The 25259-nt window shown below is 47.3% G+C and overlaps 1 protein-coding gene across 1 annotated transcript in view; it reads left to right on the plus strand.

Annotated features, from left to right (window-relative positions):
• Positions 1–536: 536 nt before the first annotated feature.
• Positions 537–25259, plus strand: part of LOC126418764 (uncharacterized) — a 45801-nt gene continuing 21078 nt past the window's right edge. The window contains exon 1 of the mRNA XM_050085690.1: positions 537–593. Within this exon, the coding sequence (XP_049941647.1) occupies positions 537–593 (57 nt within the window). The remainder of the gene's footprint in view (positions 594–25259) is intronic.

Consider the following 25259-nt stretch of genomic DNA (forward strand, 5'->3'; position numbering starts at 1 on the left):
GCTCCTGTTGCATTTTTTGTGTTCTTCTTCTTATGACTGCCAATTTGCGGTTTTTTCCCACATTCCACAGCACTATGAACTGAACGCTTCTTTCAATGCAATGTTTTGGTTTCTGTTGCCGACTGTCAAATGCTTCTGCCAAAGATCGAATGTTATTGCCAAACTTTCGAGTGTAATTAGTAAAAAATAAGTAAAAATTATCAATATACTCGTGTATAATGTTTGCCCTTTATGACGTGTGGATCTATGTTGCTGTTTAAGTGGCCCGTATCACAGACCTCCGACGTTACTTATACTAAACAACTCGCCCGTTTTCAGTTACACTTCAATTGAGCAGACGTCTTAATGCAAGTGTTAAACATTTTAGAAGGAATCCAGTGTCTGATACCCTCTAATATCCATATTTGTCTCAGCTTCTAACTTAACTTCTTGGACTTTTCAAACCCTTTAACAAATGTAAAAAGGAATAGCAAACATAACTTCAGTTTTAAAAATCTAAAAATATTGTATGTTGATAAACATCTTCTCTTCCAGACATGGCTCTCACGGAGGTTGTGAAGGGCCCACCCTTCATAATTAAAGCTGTCACCCTGGTGAGTTTTCTTCGACCATCAATGTTCAGAATGCTACTTCCGAAAATGATGATTAGTTTTAACAAGTAAAACTAAAAATTAACAACGAAGGCTACATGTTACATTAATTACCAGTCGTAAACGAATCTACAGGCAAGTACTACACGTTTTATTTATGCTATCGACTGATATTACTATCAATATAGTGTACCTACCACTAGCGAACATTCACGTGTGAATTCGTTTAGGAGATATCCACGCTGTCAGTAACGTGCCAGTGTGTTCAACGTAAATCGTAAATGTAAGGTTTCAGCAACTCAAGTGTTGATAAAGAAAATTATTGTTTAGTTAACAGCTAGATACTAAAAGCTGTAATGTACTGCCTGAAAGCACTATGAAAACACTTTTCTTGACGCACTACACTGATTAAAAATGTAGCTGTTTGTAGCCGTCAGTTCAAGTTAATTAGAGGAGGTCCTAGGTTACGAGGTTATAAGCAATTTCTGGCTGTAAGGGCCTATTGCATGTCTGAAGTGGTGTACTTCTCCATAACTTTGCGATACGACCTGATGTGTCTTGCGAACTTTTTCCTGAATGCCTGTTTCCTTTACTTTCTCGCAAGCGGTTTCCCAGTTACCACCGAATACTACATTCCTAGTCAACAGCAACTTTGGGCGCTCATAGTTCACTTAATAATGAATCTGTTTCTCCCTGTTTATTACTTTCAACGAATGTCAACAGGGGCTGCAGTGGCCTAGAGGGTAGTGGGTTCGATTCCCGCCAACGGGTCCCAAGTTCAAATCCTGGGAAGGGGATTTTCATCGTTGCAGTCCACCCAGAACAGCTTCAGATCCACTCATCCTGCTGTCGGGATGAATACCAGAGGCCTTTTCCATGTGAAGAGTACGGCCAGTCCAGGGACTCACCAACAACCAACCCTACTCCTACTGCCACGGCGTACAGAAAGGAAATGTATTCAAGTGGAGTCTGCCCGATAGGTCGGATACGGGTGTGCCCCACAGGAAACAAAAATGAACTTCTTCGCTGCAGTTAGCGTATAATAATGACGCAGCCATTGCACAGAATTGGTATCACATACTGTGGCCTCTAGTGCGATCTACCTGTTTGAGCTACTGAACGACAGTTTTCTATTCGTAAATATTTTTTCTCTCTTTCCCGAAGTTAGAAATAATCAGGCGAAAGGCGTGCTTGTGGCTAAAAGTGAAGCCTCTAGAGGCTCTTTGTGCATTGCTTTAGATACCTCAAGTCGTGTTCATTACGGTTATCTCCAAGTAAACGTTTGTACCCAAACGCATTGAATTGGTGCATAACTTCATAGAGTTTTTCCATAAGGTTTGTAACCACAACAGATGCACATAACAGACACTGTCGTCATAAATAATACATACTCCTTTACTCTTCGCAACAGTCTACCAGCGCTGGGTAACTTTTCGATTCCGCAGTTGTAGACGTCATGTGGTTTCAAGGTGAAGCCATGTTCGGAGCTCGTATTCACCTGTAAAGGAAGTTCCTTGAAGGTTGTTTGTTGTAACCGCGACAGGAACGGTCGCGGGGGTCGCCGCTAACGAAAGCGCAGTGGGACCGAATGGGAGCGGCCCGCGAACAAACAAGACTGACGAACGGGAAATGAAGGACAAGCACGACGACAGACAACCGAGCAAGACACCGAGATCAACAACAAAGTATTAAGCAACGGGGTCACAAGAGATAACCTCACGAAATCAAATACAACGTCCGCTCGTAAACGGGGAGTAAGGACACGCAACGTAAACACTATGTCTGTAAGCGAGATATCAACCGACTCAACGCGAATACCAGACTGACTCGCTGAGTTTTTTTTTTCCTTTATTGTATTTGGATTCCCCCTGAAGAGGGCGGGCTAGCAGCAGCTTATTACGCTGCTCTGCAGCCTACAGACTTTTTAAAACGTAAGAAGAAGATAAGAAACAATAAACGCAGGCGAGAAAACGCTGACTGAAATTATAAAATAGCGAAAAATTGCTGAAAGTTAAAACATAAAGCAAAGGGTTGGCAAAGCTAATAAAATATACAGGAAGCAGAGAGGGAACATAGTAGACAGACAATTAAAAAACATGGCGACAGTCTGGTTTCTGTTCGCAAGAGATATAAAAATCACACCCAGCGACAGTATGATGTCCGTTCGCAACACTTTGGAGAAGACACACAACACTGAACACTCACTGTAAACACTGTACTAAAATGTCGGCACAAAGATAACACACAACACACCATAGCCGAGGGCAGATGGGGAGGGGGGGGGACCTGGATAGATGGGGGGGGGGGGAGGAAAACAAGGAGGGAGGAGAGGAAAAACGAAAGGGGGGGAACCAAAGGAGGGAGAGGACTCATAAGGGGGGAGGGGCAGGGCAGACGCGACAGAGAATGGGAAAAGGCAGAGGAGGGAAATGCAAAAGGACTCAGGGGAGAAAAGGGGGCCGAGATAGGCTAGGTGGGGAAAAAAGAGGATGGAAGGGGGGAGAGGGAGCCCAGGAAAAGGACAGAGGAAAGGAGAGGAGGTGAGGATCAGAGGTGATAGGAGGGATAAATGGAGGGAGAGAGTGTATCATCTGGGAGGGGGAGTTGATGGAAGCCACCTTGGGTAAGGAGATGAAGGGTGTAGAGATGGATGGTAGGGGGGACACAACAGTGAAGACATCGCAGGGGGTGGGGATGGGAGAGGAGAGGAGCAAGTAGAGGGTGAAGGGGATCAAGGCAGTGGGAGCTGTAGAGGATGCGGATATGTTCGAGGAATAGGAGCAGATGGGGGAAAGGAATGGGGTCATAGAGGATCCGCGTGCGGGACGGGAGGCGTATACGGAAGGCGAGGCGGAGTGCATGATGCTCAAGGATCTGGAGGCACTTATATAATTTGGGGAGGGGGGGGGGCAGATATCCAGGTGGGACTGGCATAACAGAGGATGAGACAGATTAAGGATTTGTAGGTGTGGATGATGGTAGAGGGGTGCAACCCCCGTGTCCAGCCAGAGAGGAGTTTGAGGAGTCGGAGGCAGTTGTGGGCTTTGGATTGGATGGAGTGGAGATGAGGGATCCAGGTGAGGTGACGGTCAATGATGAGGCCAAGGTAGGTGAGGGTGGGGGTGAGGCGGGCAGGACAGGTTCAGACGGTAAGGGAGAAATCCAGGAGCCGGAAGGAGCGAGTGGTACGACCTAAGATGATTGCCTGGGTCTTGGAAGGATTGATTTTCAGGAGCCACTGGTTACACCATGCAGCAAAAAGGTCAAGGTGATTCTAGAGAAGGCGTTGGGACCGTTGGAGGGTAGGAGCGAGGGCGAGGAATGCGGTGTGATTGGCATATTGCAAGAGGTGTACTGGAGGGGGTGGTTGGGGCATATCTGCCGTGTACAGGTGGTAGAGGATAGGGGAGAGGACAGAGCCCTGGGGCACACCTGCAGAGGGGTAGAAGGTGTGGGAATTGGCATTATGGATGATAACATAGGAGGGGTGGCGGGAGAGGAAGGAGGCTATCAGACGGATGTAGTTGACAGGAAGGGCGTAGGTTCGAATGGCTCTGAGCACTATGGGACTCAACATCTTAGGTCATAAGTCCCCTATAACTTAGAATTACTTAAACCTAACTAACCTAAGGACATCACACACACCCATGCCCGAGGCAGGATTCGAACCTGCGACCGTAGCAGTCCTGTGGTTCTGGACTGCAGCGCCAGAACCGCACGGCCACCGCGGCCGGCGAAGGGCGTAGGTTTGGAGATTAAGCAGGAGATCGGGATGCCAGACACGGTCATAGGCCTTTTCGAGGTCAAGGGAGACAAAAATGGCGGAGTGACGGGAGTTAAGCTGGAGGGAGAGGAGATGAGTGAGGCGGAGGAGTTGGTCATCGGCAGACAAGAAAGGTCGAAAGCCACATTGGGTGCCGAGCAGGAGGTGGTTTTGGTGGAGGTGGTTATGGATACGCCAGGTAAGGATGGATTCCAAGAGCTTGTTGAACACCGATGTGAGACAGATAGGACGATAGGAAGAGGCATCAGATGGAGGCTTGTTGGGTTTGGAGAACATCAGGATACGGGAGGTTTTCCACAGGTCGGGATAGAAGCCAGTGGCAAGGATGACATTGTGGAGGGTGGCAAGGACTTAAAGGAAGGAGGGAGGGCAGTGTTTGAGGTGGCGGTAGGTAATGCAGTCGTGGCCGGGAGCAGTGTTGCGTTTAGAGCGGAGTGTGAGGTTGATGTCCTGTAGAGTGATGGGAATGTTAAGTTCAGATGGTGGTCTCGCTGAGTGAGAGGTAGCCGCCTAAATACACGACAGTGTATGTCGCTATTGGCCACTGGGATCACGTGCTCCACAGTGGCGCCGTCACGTTAGTCTGGGGCCAGGAGCTCGCGCAGCAACGGCTTACGGTGCGACTGCTGCAGAGACCTCTAGTGGTCATCGAGTTTCGAGCCGTATGGAGCAGATTCGAAACCCATGGCGCTCGGTACCAGATTGTTCAATAGAGAGTGGGAAAGGTGAAAATCTGAGGGCGCAAGATCAGGTGAATAAGGTGGGTGCGGAATGACTTCCCAACCAAAGAACAGTGTTTTTCTGAGTCTAGCTGAGTGGAGGCGGTCTTTATCGTGGAGTAGCATCACTTCGAGCAGTATTACAGGCCGTTGTTATTGGACTGCATCTACAAGACGTCTCAGTTGCTGACAGTAAATTTCAGCAGTGATGGTTACACCTCGGCGAAGAAATTCATTATACGCCACGCCGTCGCTGTCCCATCAGATCCATAACATTATCTTTTGTCTGCGCAAGCAGGTCTTTGTACGTGCAATTGCTGCTTTATTTGGGCTCAACCATACCTTTCTTTTCCCATGTTAGCATTAAGACACCATTTCTCGTCACCAGTAATGATACAGGACAGTAATGGTTGGTGTTGATCATAAGTCAATTGACGATAAGCAAGCAAAACACATACGGCCACATGCTGATTTTTGTGATTTTGGCTTAGAGCATGCGGTACCCATACACCGGATTTATTAATCTTCCCCATGTCACACGATGATGGAATCATCATAGGTCATTAGATTCTCTAGTTCTCGAGTACACTGACGTGGATCATTGCGGATTAACATGTTTAAACGATTTCATCCAACCGGGAAGATCTTCCTGAATGTCGAGAGTCACTAAAGTCAGAAAGATCCTCCTCAAAACTTGAAAACCGTTTTCTTGCCGTGCTCTGTCCAGTGACATTGTCCCCGTACATGGCGCAAATATTTCTGGCTGTCTCCACTGCTCTCATCCCTCTACTGAAATCAGGCAGAAAATTATGTCAGAAATTTTCCGGTTTATCCATTTGGCACTCCATTTTCCAGCGTCCACAGCTCCACTCACTGTCTCCAAATGAGAAAGTGACAACATGTACACCCAAATAGCAGTGAACTACAAACAAAGATAAATGAACCCATAGACCCATAGCAATCGGAATATCAAAAAAACAAAACAAAAACCCTACGAACGTATGCACCAAACTAATTCGAGCTGTACAGCGACGATGCAACAGTGTTTGACAGTTAGTCGGTGGACCCTAAGAACATTAAATATGATTATAGTGTGACATTTATAGGAGTAATATTTATCGCAACAGTGGGATCACGTCGAAATGTTTGTCAAGGTATTCCTCCAGCAGTCGGTATCTTGGTATGGAGTTGTGGGGTACATCTACATATGCACTCGATAAACCATGTTTACGTATGTAGGTGGTGGAGGGTACCACTACGATTTCCCTATTCCAATCACGAATGGCGTGAGGGGTGAACCAGTATCGCTAAGCCTCCGTATGAGATCGAATTTCTCTTCGTGCCGATTTTGGGAGATTCATGTGAGAGGAAGTTGTAGAATTTAGGAACACGTGTCATGGTGGAATATAATGACTTTTCTGGAAACTAGAAATCTACTCTGTAGGAATCATCATGGGTTTCGAAAAAGACGATCGTGTGAAAGCCGGCTTGCGCTATTCGTCTACGGGACTCAGAGGGCCATAGACACGGGTTCCCAGGTAGTTGCCGTGTTTCTTGACTTCCGCAAGGCGTTTAATACAGTTCCCCACAGTCGTTTAATGAACAAAGTAAGAGCATACGGACTATCAGACCAATCGTGTCATTGGATTGAAGAGTTCCTAAATAACAGAACACAGCATGTCATTCTCAATGGAGAGAAGTCTTCCGAAGTAAGAGTGATTTCAGGTGTGCCGCAGGGGAGTGTCGTAGGAACGTTGCTATTCACTATATATATATATATATATATATATATATATATATATATATATATATATATATATATAACCTTGTGGATGACATCGGAAGCTCACTGAGGCTTTTTGCGGATGATGCTGTAATATATCGAGAGCTTGTAACAATGGAAAATTGTACTGAAATGCAGGAGGATCTGCAGCGAATTGACGCATGGTGCAGGGAATGGCAATTGAATCTCGATGTAGACAAGTGTAATGTTTTGCGAATACATAGAAAGAAAGATCCTTTATCATTTAGCTACAATATAGCAGGTCAGCAACTGGAAGCAGTTAATTACATAAATTATTTGGGAGTAGGCATTAGGAGTGGTCTAAAATGGAATGACCATATAAAATTAATAGTCGCTAAAGCAGATGCCAGACTGAGATTCATTGGAAGAATCCGAAGGAAATACAGTCCGAAAACAAAGGAAGTAGGTTACAGTGCACTTGTTCGCCGACTGCTTGAATACTGCTCATCGGTGTGGGATCCGTACCAGATAGGGCAGATAGAAGAGATAGAGAATATTCAACGGAGAACAGCGCGCTTCGTCACAGGATCATTTAGAAATCGCGAAAGCGTTACTGAGATGATAGACTCCAGTGGAAGACTCTGCAAGAGAGACGCTCAGTAGCTCGGTACGGGCTTTTGTTGAAGTTTCGAGAACATACCTTCCTACTTATATCTCGCGAAGAGACCATCAGGATAAAATCAGAGAGATTAGAGCCCACACCGAGGCATACCGACAATCTTTCCTTCCACCAACAATGCGAGACTGGAATAGAAGGGTGAACCGATAGAGGTACTCAAGGTACCCTCCGCCACACACCGTCAGGTGACTTGCAGAGTATAGATGTAGATGTATATGTAGATGTAACGCGACCCGGCAGGAATCCCTTTTCTGTGGTGTCCTCTTCATCAAAGACTAGCACTTGCAACCAACGTCTTCAGTTATGTGTATGGATATATTCTAATCTCTGCCTTCACGTAAAGTTGTTACTCTCTACAGCTCCCTTTCGTGATGATGATGATGATGATTAGTGTTTTAGGGCGCACAACAGCGAGGTTATCAGCGCCCGTTCCCAAAAGTTCAATTCAGAGCCGAATCGTGAGAGAAGTGGTATTGTTCAAATTGCAAGATTGGACACAGCACATCAAAACAGGGAGATAAAACTAAAAATAAAATAGCAGTACAAACAGGGAAAAATAAGTAACGGTGGCTGAGTGACCACTTACAAATAATGGGTGACCAAACCACTGGACAGCACATTAAGACTTCAATCCCAATATTTTGGGAAGAAGGCCAGACAACACACAAAAACGTAAAACTCTAGTGACACTCGCCTCATTATTAGTTAAAAGAGAGGGTAGGTCCGGTGGGAAACTGAAATCTTCCCTCAAACCTTCGTGCCATGGAGGTTACACCGCGGTTATTCTCTGAACCCTCCACAGATTTCGTACCATCCTGACCCTTCTGTTTCTCAGCGTTTCTTTCCTCGCCGATTCTGTGGGGAACCTCCTCTTTTCTGATCTTATCCCTTTACATAATTTTCAACATTTTTCAGTAGCACCAAATCGTAACCCTTTGTCTTCTCATCCAGTTTCTCCACAGCCCATGATTCACTTCCGTACGATGCTGCGCTCCAATCGTACCTTTACAGTAGAATCTTTCTCCAATTAAGTATAATGTTTGACACTACTAGACATCTTCAACAATCCCTTTAATACACTGTCCAGCCATATTAATGTAACCACCTGCCAAAAGCCTGAATAACCAATTTTTCAGCGTGGACCGCTGCGATAGCTGCAGGAAGAGAGAGTCATTGCGGTTCTGGAAGGAGCGGACGTCTACATCTACATCTACATCTACATCTACATCTACATCTACATACATGATCCTCAATCGACCATATGGTGCGTGGCGGAGGGTACCTCTTACCACAACTAGTATCTTCTCTCCCTATCCACTCCACAAACAGAACGAGGGAAAAATGACATCCTATACGCCTCTGTACGAGCCCTAATATCTCTTATCTTATCTTTGTGGTCTGGCCGCGAAATATAATTTGGCGGCAGCAAAATTGTTCTGCAGTGAGCCTCAAATGCTGGTTCTCTAAATTTCCTCAGTAGCGATTCACGAAAACAACGCCTCCTTTCCTCTAGAGATTCCCACCCGAGTTCCTGAAGCATTTCCGTAACACTCGCGTGATGATCAAACCTAACAGTAACAAATCTAGCAGCCCGTCTCAGAATTGCTTCTATGTCCTCCCTCAATTACACCTGATAGGGGTCCCAAACGCTCGAGCAGTACTCCATAACAGGTCGTATTAGTGTTTTATAAGCGGTCTCCTTTACAGATGAACTACATCTTCCCAAAATTCTACCAATGAACCGAAGACGACTATCCGCCTTCCCCACAACTGCCATTACATGCTTGTCCCACTTCATATCGCTCTGCAATGTTACGCCCAAATACACTCCTGGAAATGGAAAAAAGAACACATTGACACCGGTGTGTCAGACCCACCATACTTGCTCCGGACACTGCGAGAGGGCTGTACAAGCAATGATCACACGCACGGCACAGCGGACACACCAGGAACCGCGGTGTTGGCCGTCGAATGGCGCTAGCTGCGCAGCATTTGTGCACCGCCGCCGTCAGTGTCAGCCAGTTTGCCGTGGCATACAGAGCTCCATCGCAGTCTTTAACACTGGTAGCATGCCGCGACAGCGTGGACGTGAACCGTATGTGCAGTTGACGGACTTTGAGCGAGGGCATATAGTGGGCATGCGGGAGGCCGGGTGGACGTACCGCCGAATTGCTCAACACGTGGGGCGTGAGGTCTCCACAGTACATCGATGTTGTCGCCAGTGGTTGGCGGAAGGTGCACGTACCCGTCGACCTGGGACCGGACCGCAGCGACGCACGGATGCACGCCAAGACCGTAGGATCCTACGCAGTGCCGTAGGGGACCACACCGCCACTTCCCAGCAAATTAGGGACACTGTTGCTCCTGGGGTATCGGCGAGGACCATTCGCAACCGTCTCCATGAAGCTGGGCTACGGTCCCGCACACCGTTAGGCTGTCTCCCGCTCACGCCCCAACATCGTGCAGCCCGCCTCCAGTGGGGTCGCGACAAGCGTGAATGGAGGGACGAATGGAGACGTGTCGTCTTCAGCGATGAGAGTCGCTTCTGCCTTGGTGCCAATGATGGTCGTATGCGTGTTTGGCGCCGTGCAGGTGAGCGCCACAATCAGGACTGCATACGACCGAGGCACACAGGGCCAACACCGGCATCATGGTGTGGGGAGCGATCTTCTACACTGGCCGTACACCACTGGTGATCGTCGAGGGGACACTGAATAGTGCACGGTACATCCAAACCGTCATCGAACCCATCGTTCTACCATTCCTAGACCGGCAAGGGAACTTACTGTTCCAACAGGACAATGCACGTCCGCATGTATCCCATGCCACCCAACGTGCTCTAGAAGGTGTAAGTCAACTACCCTGGCCAGCAAGATCTCCGGATCTGTCCCCCATTGAGCATGTTTGGGGCTGGATGAAGCGTCGTCTCACGCGGTCTGCACGTCCAGCACGAACGCTGGTCCAACTGAGGCGCCAGGTGGAAATGGCATGGCAAGCCGTTCCACAGGCCTACATCCAGCATCTCTACGATCGTCTCCATGGGAGAATAGCAGCCTGCATTGCTGCGAAAGGTGGATATACACTTTACTAGTGCCGACATTGTGCATGCTCTGTTGCCTGTGTCTATGCGCCTGTGGTTCTGTCAGTGTGATCATGTGATGTATCTGACCCCAGGAATGTGTCAATAAAGTTTCCCCTTCCTGGGACAATGAATTCACGGTGTTCTTATTTCAATTTCCAGTAGTGTATTTAATCGACGTGTCTGTGTCAAGCCCTACACTACTAATGGAGTATTCAAACATTACGGCCTTCTTTTTCATATTCATCTGCATTAATTTACATTTATCTATATTTAGAGTTATCTGCCATTCTTTACACCAATCACAAATCCTGTCCAAGCCATCTTGCATCCTCCTACAGTCACTCAACGACGACACCTTCCCGTACACCACAGCATCATCAACAGATAGCCGCACATTGCCATCAACCCTATCCAAAAGATCATTTATGTAGAGAGAAGACAACAACGGACATACCACAGTTCCCTGGGGCACTCCAGATGATACCCTCACCTCCGATGAACACTCACCATTGACACAACGTACTGGGTTCTATTAGTTAAGAAGTCTTCGAGCCACTTACATATTTGGGAACCAATCACATATGCTCGTACATTAGTTAGGAGTCTGCAGTGGGGCACCGAGTCAAACGCTTCCCGGAAGTCAAGGAATATGGCATCCGTCTGATATCCTTCATCCATTGTTCGGAAGATATCATGTGAAAAAAGGACGAGTTGTGTTTCGCAGGAGCGATGCTTTCTAAAGCCGTGCTGATGTATGGACAGCAACTTCTCTGTCTTAAGGAAATTCACTATATTCGAACTGAGAATATGTTCGAGAATCCTGCAACAAACCGATGTTAAGGATATTGGTTTGTAATTTTGAGGATCCGTCCTTCTACCCTTCTTATATACAGGCGTCACCTCTGAATGTGGAGCCAGGCCGATTCCAGTACCGTGGGCAGTTCTGCTAGGTTTCTCGGCTAAAAACCATGGCGGGAACTCACCGATCCAGCTGGTCCCACATATTCTCGATTAGGTATGAATTCGGGAAGTTAGTGGCGAGGGGAGTACGGTAAACCCATCCTCTTTCTCTGTGAGCTGTGTGACACATTGCATTGTCCTGCTGGCAGATGCCATCGCGCCGAGGAAACACAAACTGCATGTAGAACTGGGCATTGTCTACAAAGATAGATGCACAATTCCGTTGATCCTTTGTGTCTTCCATAATTGGGAAAGCATCCAGATAATGCACGAAAACATTACCCAGACCGTAACGCATGCAGTGTGCCTGCTTTCGGACGTTTCGCGCCATACACGCCAACGGCCATCCATCTGATGGAAAATAAAATGTGATTCATGTGGAAAAGCCACCTTTTGCCACTTGTTGGAAGGCCGGCTCAGTAACGCTGTGTAAATTCCAACCTTCGTCGCCAGTATGGTTGCATGAACCAGCTACCTGTGTCGGAGGCCCATACGCACGAATAAACAGTCGTTGAGGAGACACTGTTGCTAGCCTCTTGGTTAGTCTTGGCCGACAGTTGCTGAACAGTGCCACATCTATTCGCCCGTAAACATTTCCGCAGGCGTCGTTCCCCCATTTCATCCTTGGCCCATAGTGCACCACAGCTGCATTGGTGATGGTTTTGGATGCCACCATTTTCCCATCATCGGTATTCTTTAACCACAGTGGCGCGCGAACAGTTTACAAACTTAACCGTTCCGAAAATGTTTCCACCCTCGTTTCCAAAGCCAATGATCATGCCCTTTTAAACACCAGACAAATCGCATTACAGCAACGACTACCCTGTTTTTGTGTCCCTCTGACACGCTTTATACAGGGTGAAAAGTATTTAAACCGACAAACTCTGGGAGGTTGTACGGGACATCAAAACAAATATATTTTTCCCTAATGTCATTTATTCCTATGAGGAGCATTTAAACCGGGAGAGGGAGATTTCTCTGGCGGCAAATTAATTGAACCAACAAACATTTTTCCATTTTTTTATGACCAAGAGACAACACATTAACACAACCCAATTTCAATTACAGTAGATTTTCAAAAATGCCTCCATTGATACGTAAACAAAAGTTACACCGTCGAATCATTTTCTGTCTGACACGGGAAAAAATCCCAGGAGTATCCTGAATTGTTCCTGTTGCTGCTACTATCTGGGCAACCAGATCCTCTTCTGATGCAACAGGAGTTGCGTAAGCAAGGTTGCGCATCTCTCCCCACACAAAAAAGTCCAGAGGGGACATATCTGGGGATCGGGCAGGCCATGGTACAGGACCACCTCTGCCAATCCACGTTTCTGGGAACCGTCGGTCCAGGAATCGGCGCACACGACTACTGAAATGTGCTGGCGCCCCGTCATGTTGGAACCACATGCGTTGTCTTGTAGGGAGCGGGACGTCTTCCCGCAATTCTGGCAATGCTCTGGCGAGAAAATTGTAATAGTGCCTGCCATTTAATCGCCTAGGTAGCAGATACGGCCCAATTAAACAGTCCACAGCAACACCGACCCACACATTAACGAAGAACCGCACTTGATGAGCGCTTGTAACTGTGCCATATGGGTTATCCTCACTCCAAACATGCGAATTGTGCATGTTGAAGACTCCATCATGCCCGAACATTCCTTCATCAGTAAACAACACAGAGGATGGAAAAGTAGGATGTATTTCACACTGTTCCCGGTACCACTAAGAAAACCGTGCTTTGGGTGGATAACCAACTGGTTCCAGGTTGTGGACACTCTGTTAGTGAAATGGACGTAACGATTGCTCTCGAAGGACTGTTCTTACAACCGTCTGATTCATCACCATGTTACGTGCAATTGCACGAATGCTGTTGAAGGATCCCGCTCCACATGCTGCAAGACAGCTTCCTCAAGTTGCAGCGTTCTTACCATGGGGACGGCGTCTCTGTCCAGGTAATCTGCTAAATGACCCGGTCTCACGCAGACGTTGGTACCCAGCAGCAAAGGTCGTATGATGCGGGATACGGCGATTAGGATATTTTTGTTGATAAACTCGCTGTGCACCTCGTCCGTTGTGGTGCGCTACGTAGTAAGCACCAACGGTATCAGTGTACTCACTCTAGGTGTATCGCTCCATTAGTAAATAGAGACAATGCACTACTGTACTGGTGGACAGCAGTTTCCTACAGCTGAAGAGCGTAATACGCCCTCTAACAACTGAAGAGCGTAATACGGCCTCCACCGGTTTAAATAATCCCCATAGGAAAAAATTACATTAGGGAAAAATATTTGTTTTAATGTCCCCTACAACCTCTCAGAGTTTGTCGGTTTAAATACTTTTCACCCTGTGTACCCTCCACTTCTAGCGCACTTCTGTGTGTGGTTGTTTCACGTTTACGTCGAACACAGGGGGTGGTCACGTTAATGTGACTGGTCCGTGTGCTACGTGAGCGCTAATTTTGATGCTAAATTTATCATAAATTACATTTCTGCTAATCCTGATTACTTTATTTTTTCGGTTTACCCCCAGTACATATTATGTGCTCAGCAGACTGTTCATTCCACGCGTCCCGTAATTCTTTCTCATTTTCACTGAGGATAGCAATGCTATCATAGAACCTTATCGCTTTTGCCTGAAATTCAATCGTACTCATGACTCTAACTTTCATTTTCGCCATTGCTTCTTCGATGTACGGATGAAACAGTAGGGAAGAAAGACTACGCCTCTGCCTTACACCCTTTTAAACCCAGCTACATCGGTCTAGGCCTTCCGTTCTTATATGTTCCTTCTTGGTTCTTACAAATATTGGGTATTACCCGTCTTCCCCTGTAGCTTACCTGAGGATTTCTAACTTATTGCACCATTTTACATAGTCAATAACTTTTTCTAGGTTGACAAATCCTATGAAAGTCTCTATATTCAGAAAGAGATTTTCACTCTGCAGCAGAGTGTGCACTGATATGAAACTTCCTGGCAGATTAAAACTGTGTGCCGGACCGAAACTCGAACTCGGGACCTTTGCCTTTCGCGGGCAAGTCCTCTTCCTACTACATACAGTCGGATCACTGATACGCAGAATCAGTGATGTACTTCGTTCCCAACAGGGACAAACAAGCTGTCAGGCAGGTGATCCTAATGTTTTGGCTCATCAGTACATAGAGTTATTACAAATAATTGAAGCGATTTCACAGCTCTACAATAACTTTATTATTTGAGATATTTTCACAATGCTTTGCACACACATAAAAAAACTAAAAAAGTTTTTTTAGGCATTCACAAATGTTCGATATGTGCCCCTTTAATGATTCGGCAGACATCAAGCCGATAATCAAGTTCTTCCCACACTCGGCGCAGCATGTCCCCATCAATGAGTTCGAAACCATCGTTGATGCGAGTTCGCAGTTTCGGCACGTTTCTTGGTAGAGGAGGTTTAAACACTGAATCTTTCACATAACCCCACGTAAAGAAATCGCATGGGGTTAAGTCGGGAGAGCGTGGAGGCCATGACATGAATTGCTGATCATGATCTCCATCACGACCGATCCATCGATTTTCCAATATCCTGTTTAAGAAATGCGGAACATCATGATGGAAGTGCGGTGGATCACCATCCTGTTGAAAGATGAAGTCGGTGCTGTCGGTCTCCAGTTGTGGCATGAGCCAATTTTCCAGCATGTCGAGATACACGTGTTCAACCGTTTCTTCGCTCACTGCAGGCCGACCCGTTGATTTCCGCTTACAGAGGCATCCAGAAGCTTTAAACTGCTCATACAATCGCCGAATGGAGATAGCAGTTGGTGGATCTTTGTTGATCTTCGTCCTGAAATGTCATTGCACTGTTATGACTGACTGATGTGAGTGCATTTCAAGCACGACATACACTTTCTCGGCTCCTGTCGCCATTTTGTGTCACTGCGCTCTCGAGCGCTCTGGCGGCAGAAACCAGAAGTGCGGCTTCAGCCGAACAAAACTTTATGAGTTTTCTACGTATCTGTAGTGTGTCGTGACCGTACGTCAATGAATGGAGATACAGTGAATTTATGAAATCGCTTCAATCATTTGTAATAGCCCTGTATATTATTGAAGAGCGTCAGAGAAGCACAGCATCGTTGCTGTACTCCTTTGTGATCATTGACTGTGTTGTTACATTCCCCATATCTATGACATTTTCGGTAGTTGTGTATAGACTCTTAATAGCATTTATGAGGTGAGGTGGGTAACCTCGTTCAACCACGATACTCCATAGCATTTCCCCATTCACATCATCTAATGCTTTCTCAGAACCACAAAAGCATGATGGGTGCCCCTATTGAACTCTCCTCGCTGTTCAGTAACTTCTTGCAGCGTAAAATCATTGTCAGTAGTTCCTCGTCCTTTTCTAAGACCTGGCTGTTCTTCAGATATTAGCTTTTCCACGCTATTTTTAAGTCTTGCTTTCAGGACTTTGGCATTAATTTATATGCTGATTCCAGGAGGCTTATATTTCGATAGTTACCACCTTTATTTTTACGACCCTTTGTAAAGATGGACATTACTTTGGCTTTCAGCCAGTCCTTTGGTACTTTCTTATTTCTCCAGTACTGATAAAATGTGTCAAGAAGTCTTAGATGTAGGAATAACCCTCCATTTTTCCACATTTACATACACCAGTAGCTTTCCTATTTTTTGTAGCTTTTAGAGGTTGCGACAGTTCTCTCGTATCAATATCGTCTATGCCTTTTATGTCATTAAGTTCAAGTAACGTCCCAATTATAGTACGCCTTACAATCCAGTATCTGATTTCGATATCTGCCTGGCCATGACCATCTAACAGGAGTTTTCCCGTACCTCCCAACCTTTTCCAACTATACCTTCTTCTTTTGTGATTCCTGAACAGAGTATTCGCTATTACTAATAGATTTGTTGCAGTACTCAGTCATTTCTCTCTCCCGTCCGTACTTCAAAGACCATGCTCTCTTGTAACCATTGCTTCTATTCCCTCCCCTACAACCGCATTTCAGTTCCCATGACTATTATATTTTCAGCTCCCTCTAGGTACTGAATTTCCCATTCAATATCCTCATATACATCGTCTATCTCTTCATCCTCTGCTTGCAATGTCGACGTGCGTATCTGATCTACGCTTATCAGTGTAGGTTTATTGTCGAGTCCGATGATAACAACCCTATCACTAAACCGTTCACAGTAACTCACTCTCTGCCCTGTCATCCTGTTAATAATGAATCCTACTGTAATTATACCATTTTCTGCTGCCATTGATATTAACCCAGTCGTCTGACAAGAAATCCTTGTCTTCTTTCCATTTCACTTCACAGACCGCCCCATTCCCCCCTCCCCCCTCCCCCTCTCCAACATTTAGATTAAGCGTTAGCGTTTTCCGTCTCAGATTTTCTAGCATCCCTATTACGGTCTAACTTCTGACATTCCACGCCCCGACTCGAAGACAGCTACCCTTTCGTTCGTTATTCAATCTTTGTCTTATTGTTACCTCAACTTTGGCAGTCCTCTGCCGGAGATCCGAATCGGGGATTAGTCAAGAGTGCTTTACTAATGGAGAGATCATAATGACACTTTCCAATTATACATTCTGTGTCTCTAATGTAGGGGTTTTCATTGCCTTCCCATTGTTGTGCCGCTGATCATTGGTCTTTCTTCCGCATTTTAGGGACGTTTAACCACCCCAAGAGCAAGAGAATGCCCTAAACCTCTGTCCTTTCCTCCGCCCTCTTTGATGAGGCCGTCGACAGAACAAGGATGACTTCTTATGCCGGAACACTTTGGCTGCCATTCCTAACGATTTTCATTCAAAATAAATCAGTGGCGATGTTCGAAACTGACAAAGAGAGCAGGGGTCACAATCCGAGGACTGGCCACCATGTCCCATTCCCACGTCTAGGGACCGAAGAAAGCGAAGGGAACGTGGTGCAGAGGTCAAGGCAAATCAGTTCGCCACATGGTTTTTCGGAGAAGAACATTGCAGTGACCAGAGAATAGCAATACTAAGAGTGCAGCACGCATTGATCAAATCCTCATTGTAGGAAAGCCCCAACTCTGCATTCGGTTAAGCAAAACACAACAAAGAAAATTAGAGAATATTATCTGCATTTCGGATTGCGGAAAACAGCACAATGTTATTCGTTAAGAAAGTTCCAAAAGTAAATTACAACTTTCTAGCCGTCAGCAAACAAGTAGTGAAGTACGTGTCCACAAATCAATTTCATGGAGGTCCACCTTTCTTTGTGGGAAGCATCCGAGTTCGGAACGAGGAGCAGGTGTGGAAAGTATCCGAGTCCAGAATGAGGAGCAGGTGAGGAAGTATGTGGTGGGGAGAGGTACGGCATTTGTCTCACCAAAAACCAGACACCTGTCGCCGTTCCGCACACCACGCGTTGTCCGCGTCCAGAAAATCAGTGGCGGCACATCACATGGCAACAGGGTGTCTGCAAGATGAATCCCCTGAAAGCGTGACTGGCGCACTTGTTTCCGTTGATGGCCTAGCGGATCTAGGCGCTTCAGCCCGGAACCGCGCTGCTGCTGCGGTCGCAGGTTCGAATCCTGCCTCGGGCATGGATGTGTGTGATGTCCTTAGGTTAGTTAGGTTTAAGTAGTTCTAAGTTCTAGGGGACTGATGACCTCAGATGTTAAGTCCCAAAGTGCGCAGAGCCATTTGAACCATTTGCTTCCATTGATTGTACCACGCAGACTGAACGTCAATGGCAAGGTAACTAGCGCACGCCGATCCCCATATGGCTCGCCTGTCGACGTAGGGATGCTGCTGAAGAAAGCCATAGATCGCCTTCGTGGACACCAAGCGCGCTGGCAGTATCGCAAAACGGACATAGCTGAGTTCGAAGAAAAAATGGGGAAAGTAAAAGAAGGGCACCGGGACGTCCGAATGTTGGATATGGGCTGAGAGAGAGCGTGGTACAAGGATCTCCAGCAACAGGTCGGTAGGGCACGTGGAACAATGGTGCCACAGCACCATTTGAGCACTGACAAAAAGGGCTATCGCTCTGTCAGGAACATGACACAGGCCTAAACTGTCCCTGTACCGGCCGGCCGCTGTGTTCGACCCGTTCTAGGCGCTTCAGTCCAGAACCGCGCTGCTGCTACGGCCGCAGGTTCGAATCCTGCCTCCGGCATGGATGTGTGTGATGTCCTTAGGTTGGTTCGGTTTAAGTAGTTCTAAGTGTAGGGGACTGATGGCCTCATATCTTAAGTCCCATAGTGCTCAGAGCCATTCGAACCATTTGTCCCTGTACCGCCGGAGGGTGAGGGTGTCGTACTTTACCTTGGACAGCAAGCCGTGACAGAGTATGAACTCAGTGTCGCTACCTTGAGGTGGGCCATGGATTGGAGAATGGGCAGTGTCTGTGCCACGTGAGGGATACGTGACACCAAATGTACTTATGTACGTATCCATGCAGCAGATCGAGGGTTCTTAAACGTTGATATAGGCGCCCAGCTCGTAATTGGGGCAGTAGGCGCCGACAGTTAGAACAATCCTGCGCCACAGAGCACTCGCGAACTATAGTTTTAAGCATTGGATAGCAGCCGTTACATTTCTTATCTAGGTTTAAGGTTTAACTATTTTTGATTGTCTTTAGGTTTATCTGGTGGAGTTATTGTTACGTTTACTTGAGACAGAGAAGTTGCTGTCCATGCATCAGCACGGCTTTAGAAAGCATCGCTCCTGCGAAACGCAACTCGCCTTTTTTCACATGATATCTTGCGAACAATGGATGAAGGGTATTAGGCGGATGCCATATTCCTTGACTTCCGGAAAGCGCTTGACTCGGTGCCCCGCTGCAGATTCCTAACTAAGGTACGATCATATGGGATTGGTTCCCAAGTATGTAAGTGGCTCGAAGACTTCTTAAGTAATAGAACCCAACGAGTGCGAGCAAGAGTGACTTACGTCTCGACATAATTATCTCTCGACAGCGATAGAGATCGGATGTTACTGGTACCTCCCAAAGAGGTTTGAACAGGGAAAGTCACGTACTCGGCCGTCTGTTTAAGCCCTGCAGTCAGCTGCCAAGTAAAGACGTTTGTGTTACTGTTCAGAAACGTCAAACGGCGATAGTCGCATAAATTTGATGTATCGCGAGGCTTGTTGATGGTAATGAGGATACCGTTGAGGAGACCGTCGAGGATACAGTCTGGGATCTACACGATAGGCAACATAAGGTATCGACAAATATCCGTCCACGCCGACACCAGTATGGGACGAAATGTCCGATAAAACTCCAGTGCGAGGGCGTTGGCGATGGGTGACTTATTCGTAGGACCCGCCTGGATGGCATCATGGACTTCGTCTTCCATGACGTCGACAAGCAGATCCATCGTTGCATCCCCACGAACCGAGCCAAAGAAGAGTCGGACCATCACGGTAATGTAGGAAGGGTGGTGACGTTGGGCAGAGTACAGCATCACGTTATGTGGGTCGAGGGCAGATCCCAAATCGGTTTGCATATTTAAGGGCCGCCTGTTATCAGTCGTAAGAACATTAACTGAAGTCTTCCGATGGTGGCGCCGTTCCGCTATCACACGGTAAACAGACGGACGCTCCTGTGCTAGCCCGTCGGGTGTGCAGGCCCCGACCACAGCTCCTCCGAAGCAACATCGAGAGAGGCCAGTGACCAGTGCCTTGGCATGATTCGCCATCACCTGACGCTCTGGATAATACGGTTTCATAGTACATTCCCAAATAATGGTGAAGTAGAAATCCTCCCTTCCGCATCAATCAATGCCTTGCGGAAGGCAGGCTTCGCGCAGAGGACCCACCATGGCAGGCCATATTGATACGCATCGCAGAGTCGACGACAGGCTGTCCGCATGGTCTCGATGAGCTGCCGACCTGACAGTCGGCTGAAGTGAGATGGATTGTGTTCATTTTCCACGGTCCCAGGCCGGACTACACCCTTTGGCGGAAGAGATTGAAGGCACAAACATGCGCGTCGTGGCGACAGAAAGCAACAGGCCAGACTTCAACAGCCTCCACCCTACCGGCAATACTGCGAGAGATATGAGCACGATCGAGGCGACTTTGAAGAATGTATAAGCCCCAGACGCTCGACATGAGCATCCCCAAGAGTCCACAAGGTGAAGTTGCGGTGCTGGACAATTGCAGCAGCTAGAGAGTGACGACGTAGTTGGTTTTTGGATGCCCGGGTGGATTTGAAGTAACCTCACCCCAAGATCAAGGCGTCCTGCCGATCCAGAAGGAGGCGCGTGACCGTCTCAGAGAAGAAAGTTCTTAATGGCGACCCAAACCAGATGGCGCATAGACGTCGATCCTGACACGACCAAAGATGAGAGCCATACATCTCGCATCGGGGAATAGGCAACTGCATGAGAAACGATACTGTCACGTAATAGGATTACTAACCCACTACCAGTAGGGGAAGCATGAGAGACTTGTGCCATAAAGCCATGGGTAGTAAAAAAGTCGCGACATGCACCTCCTGAAGAGGGCGCCACCAATGTTCGTCACAGGCTTATTTGGTAAGCGTGGTAGCGTTAAGGAGATGTTTAGCAAACTCAAGTCGAACTATTATTAAGATCGAGCTGGCTGCATGGGCCATCGCCCACGCCAAGCTCGAAGGCCGCGCAGAGGAGTTAGAAAAGGAAAATGAAAGATTAAGAAGGCAACCAACGAAGACTTGGGCTGGAGTGGTCGCGCAAGCACCGCCAAAGCCACAAACTACGAAAGAAACGGTCTTCAAGGTGACCAAGCGGCCAGACACAGCGGTCTTCCTCAGAACTCTACCAGGCCAAGACACGAGTGTGAAAAAAATACAAGAGTTGCTGACCAAAAGTATGGATCCAGCAAAAGATAAAATCAGAATAAATAAAGTTAAACCTAGTAGGAACTCAGTGATTGTGGAGGTGGCTACAAAGGAAGACAAAGAAAAATTGTTAAAGAATCCCAAGCTGAACTCGGTGGTCAAGTGTGAACCGCCGAGAAAAAGGAACCCTTTGGTCATCCTATACGATGTACCAGCAACAATGACAAAAGAAGAACTGTACCAGACTACAAAGGACCAAAACTTTGACCAAATGAATGAAAATGAGTTAAGGATTTTTTTAAGCTGAGATTTAAAACGGGGCCTCGGGATCGTGATGTCGTACATCACGTCGCCGAGGTCACAGCACAAATGTGGAAGCAGATAATAACAATGGGCAGACTGTATGTTGGCTTCCATGCCATTAATATTAGGGACTACCTTGTGGTACCTCGTTGCCATAATTGTGGAGACCTGGACCACATTCTAAGGCACTGCACCAGGGGTCGGCGTGCTCCAGGTGCGGCGAAGTTGGTCACACACGAAAAGAATGTAAAGCTGCAAGTGTATGCATTCCCTGCAAGAGACGTGGGAAGAAAAGCTGCGGAGCCTCAGGATGAAATTGCCCTACGTACCGCATGCTGGAGCAGAGACTGATATCCAGAACGGACTATGGCTGAGTACGTCAAACAAAACAGGATACCAAAGCGAAAATCCCCTAGCAAAAGGAGGAGGGATGCCATCAGGGCAAATAGGTTCAAAGAATTTGTAAAGTCTCTTTCGAGAAATCCGATAACTGAGACAGCTGACAAAAGTATCCAAACAGATCCGCCGAAAATCGAAAAATGTATCCAGACGGAATCTATCCCTATGGCTACTCCCTCCTCTCTCAGCAGGGAAGTGAAGCCGATAAAACACCAGCAACGGCAAAGGCATCCTGTACCTGTAATCCCAATAGATGAAAGCAACCTGAAAGAGAATCCTCCCTTCCGCATCAATCAATGCCTTGCGGAAGGCAGGCTTCGCGCAGAGGACCCACCATGGCAGGCCATATTGATACGCATCGCAGAGTCGACGACAGGCTGTCCGCATGGTCTCGATGAGCTGCCGACCTGACAGTCGGCTGAAGTGAGATGGATTGTGTTCATTTTCCACGGTCCCAGGCCGGACTACACCCTTTGGCGGAAGAGATTGAAGGCACAAACATGCGCGTCGTGGCGACAGAAAGCAACAGGCCAGACTTCAACAGCCTCCACCCTACCGGCAATACTGCGAGAGATATGAGCACGATCGAGGCGACTTTGAAGAATGTATAAGCCCCAGACGCTCGACATGAGCATCCCCAAGAGTCCACAAGGTGAAGTTGCGGTGCTGGACAATTGCAGCAGCTAGAGAGTGACGACGTAGTTGGTTTTTGGATGCCCGGGTGGATTTGAAGTAACCTCACCCCAAGATCAAGGCGTCCTGCCGATCCAGAAGGAAGAGAGCACAATAACAAGCTCTCAAGACACCCCAGTGGTAAGACTACCGCCAGTAGATCCGGTTCGCATATATCCAAATCTAGAATGTACCATGCAACTGGCAAGATTGGAGCAGCCGGCTACCCTGACCACTGCCTTACGACATGTGGTCCGCGTAGGACACGAATATGGAAGAAGAATCACCTTCTCGGTAATGGAGGCTGTAGACAAAATACAGCTTAAGTCAGTGAATCTCCCCACCGACTTCGGAGCCCTGCGAGACTTACTAAAGAAAGTATTCGAGAGAAGAGGAGAAAAATTTGACCTAAACGACATTTACGAACAGTCAGTTCTGGCTAATGGACGTATTACGTTTGATTGGAACAAGACATGGCCAGAAGACCACATACATACATACTCTCCGTAGATGACAAAAATTACCATTGGCCAACTCAACACACATAACAGTCGACTTGTAATGCAGGAGCTACGTAAGGAAGTGGAGGAGAGGAGGCTGGATGTGCTCTGTCTACAAGAGCCGTACTCCCTAGCTGGAAAAATTGCATTTGTAGCCGCGACGTGGCAGGTCATCAGCCAAGGAGATAATCCGAAAGCGGCAATAATAATCACGAACAAAGCCCTGAAAGTAACTACACTATCACAGTTCACTAATAGTCACTGCAATGTCGTGGAGCTGCTATCTCCCGGTGGAACAATAATACTAATTAATATGTACTTTCAGTACGGGGATGACATTGAAACACATCTTGACCATCTAGCTACAGTAAGCAAGGCATTGCAAGGACGAAGGATGATAATCACTGCTGATATCAACGGAAAATCCCCCCTGTGGCACAGCGGCACAAGGGACACCAACAGAGAGAAAGTAGAGGATTTTATCATGGCATCACAACTAGTGATAGCTAACAAGCCTGGCAATCCTTTAACCTATGCCGGGGGAGGAGGACCAGGCACGAACATTGACATAACTCTAGCCACCCCCAATGCAATTAACACAATACAAGAGTGGAAAGTAGAAGAAAACGCCACCACAAGCGACCACAACCTAATAACATTCATTGTAGGTGGAAGAGTGTCCCGCTGGGCCATGGGGTGGGAAACGCAGTTTAATTACGAAAGGGCCGATTGGGAACGACTAGCGAGGGAGTGCGTCATTCCTGCTTTGCCAGAAGGTGGCGCAGACTCTGGCATAGACGTAAACGACCGAGCAGAGGAACTGACCAATGCAATAACTAGCGCGGTGAAAGCTGCCGTACCGACCAGGAGGTAGGCCATAGCAGCCTCTCCATAACCATGGTCGCCTGAACTCGAGGATATGCGCCGGTCTGTTAGAAGGTTGAGAAGATATTACCAGCGCAGTATCGTCTGGCCGGAACGGCAAAGATGGCTGATGCAGTATCGGGAGGCTAAACTTCGTTTCCAGAAGGAACTCCAGGCTGTTAGAATACAAAGCTGGGAAAACTTCGTCCAGAGCCAATTGGCATTGGACCCCTGGGGTACACCATATAAATTAGTACGAGAGAAGATCCACTCTCCACTGGAATTATCAACAGTCAGGCACGGGGACAGGATGACGGAATCCTGGCAGGAAACTGCTGAGGTCCTCCTCAGGTCCCTGCTGCCTGATGATAGCGCGGATGGGGAATCTGATCAGCAACAACAACTAAGACATGACAATCTCAACGAATACACCAACAATACGGCAGTCTACCCTTTCTCGGAGGAAGAGGTGGCTGCCCACATAAAATCACTTAAAAGGGGTAAAGCTCCCGGGCCAGACGGCATTGTAGCCGAGGTGGTGCAGTTCCTAGCTCCACAGCTAACTGCACCACTCACTCACTTACATAACGAGTGTCTGATACAACAAAAAATTCCAAGGGGTGGAAGACCGCGAATGTAGTTATTATTCGGAAAGGGTTAGATAAAGATCCAACAAATATAAAATCCTATAGACCAATCTGCTTGATTAACATACTAGGGAAAATTTTAGAAAAGTTACTAGCTGACAGACTGGCTGCACATCGGGTGCTGCGTGGGGTGAGCGACAGGCAGTTCGGCCTCAGGCCTGGGCGATCGACATCTGATGCAATTGCCCTGGCTGCTGAAGTCTGCGGCTCTACCCCACATAAGTACGTGGTGGGCATCATGGTTGACATCAGTGGCGCCTTCGACAACCTGTGGTGGCCTTCGCTCTTCTCCTGCTTGCGGGAGAAGGAGTGCCCAGGGTTGCTATATGGTTGTCTGAGGAGCTATTGCGAGGAACGGGAGGTCTGGCTATCATCTTCTGGCGAGAGAATTGGAAAATCTATAACAAAGGGCTGTCCTCAGGGTTCTGTGTTAGGGCCCCTGTTCTGGGACATCCACATGGAGCCTTTACTAGACGCCCTACAACAAAGTGAAGAAGTGCTAGAGGTGATAGCCTATGCAGGTGA

The sequence above is a fragment of the Schistocerca serialis genome, chromosome 9 (assembly GCF_023864345.2).
Source record: "Schistocerca serialis cubense isolate TAMUIC-IGC-003099 chromosome 9, iqSchSeri2.2, whole genome shotgun sequence".
In the NCBI taxonomy this organism is placed as follows: Eukaryota; Metazoa; Arthropoda; class Insecta; order Orthoptera; family Acrididae; genus Schistocerca; species Schistocerca serialis.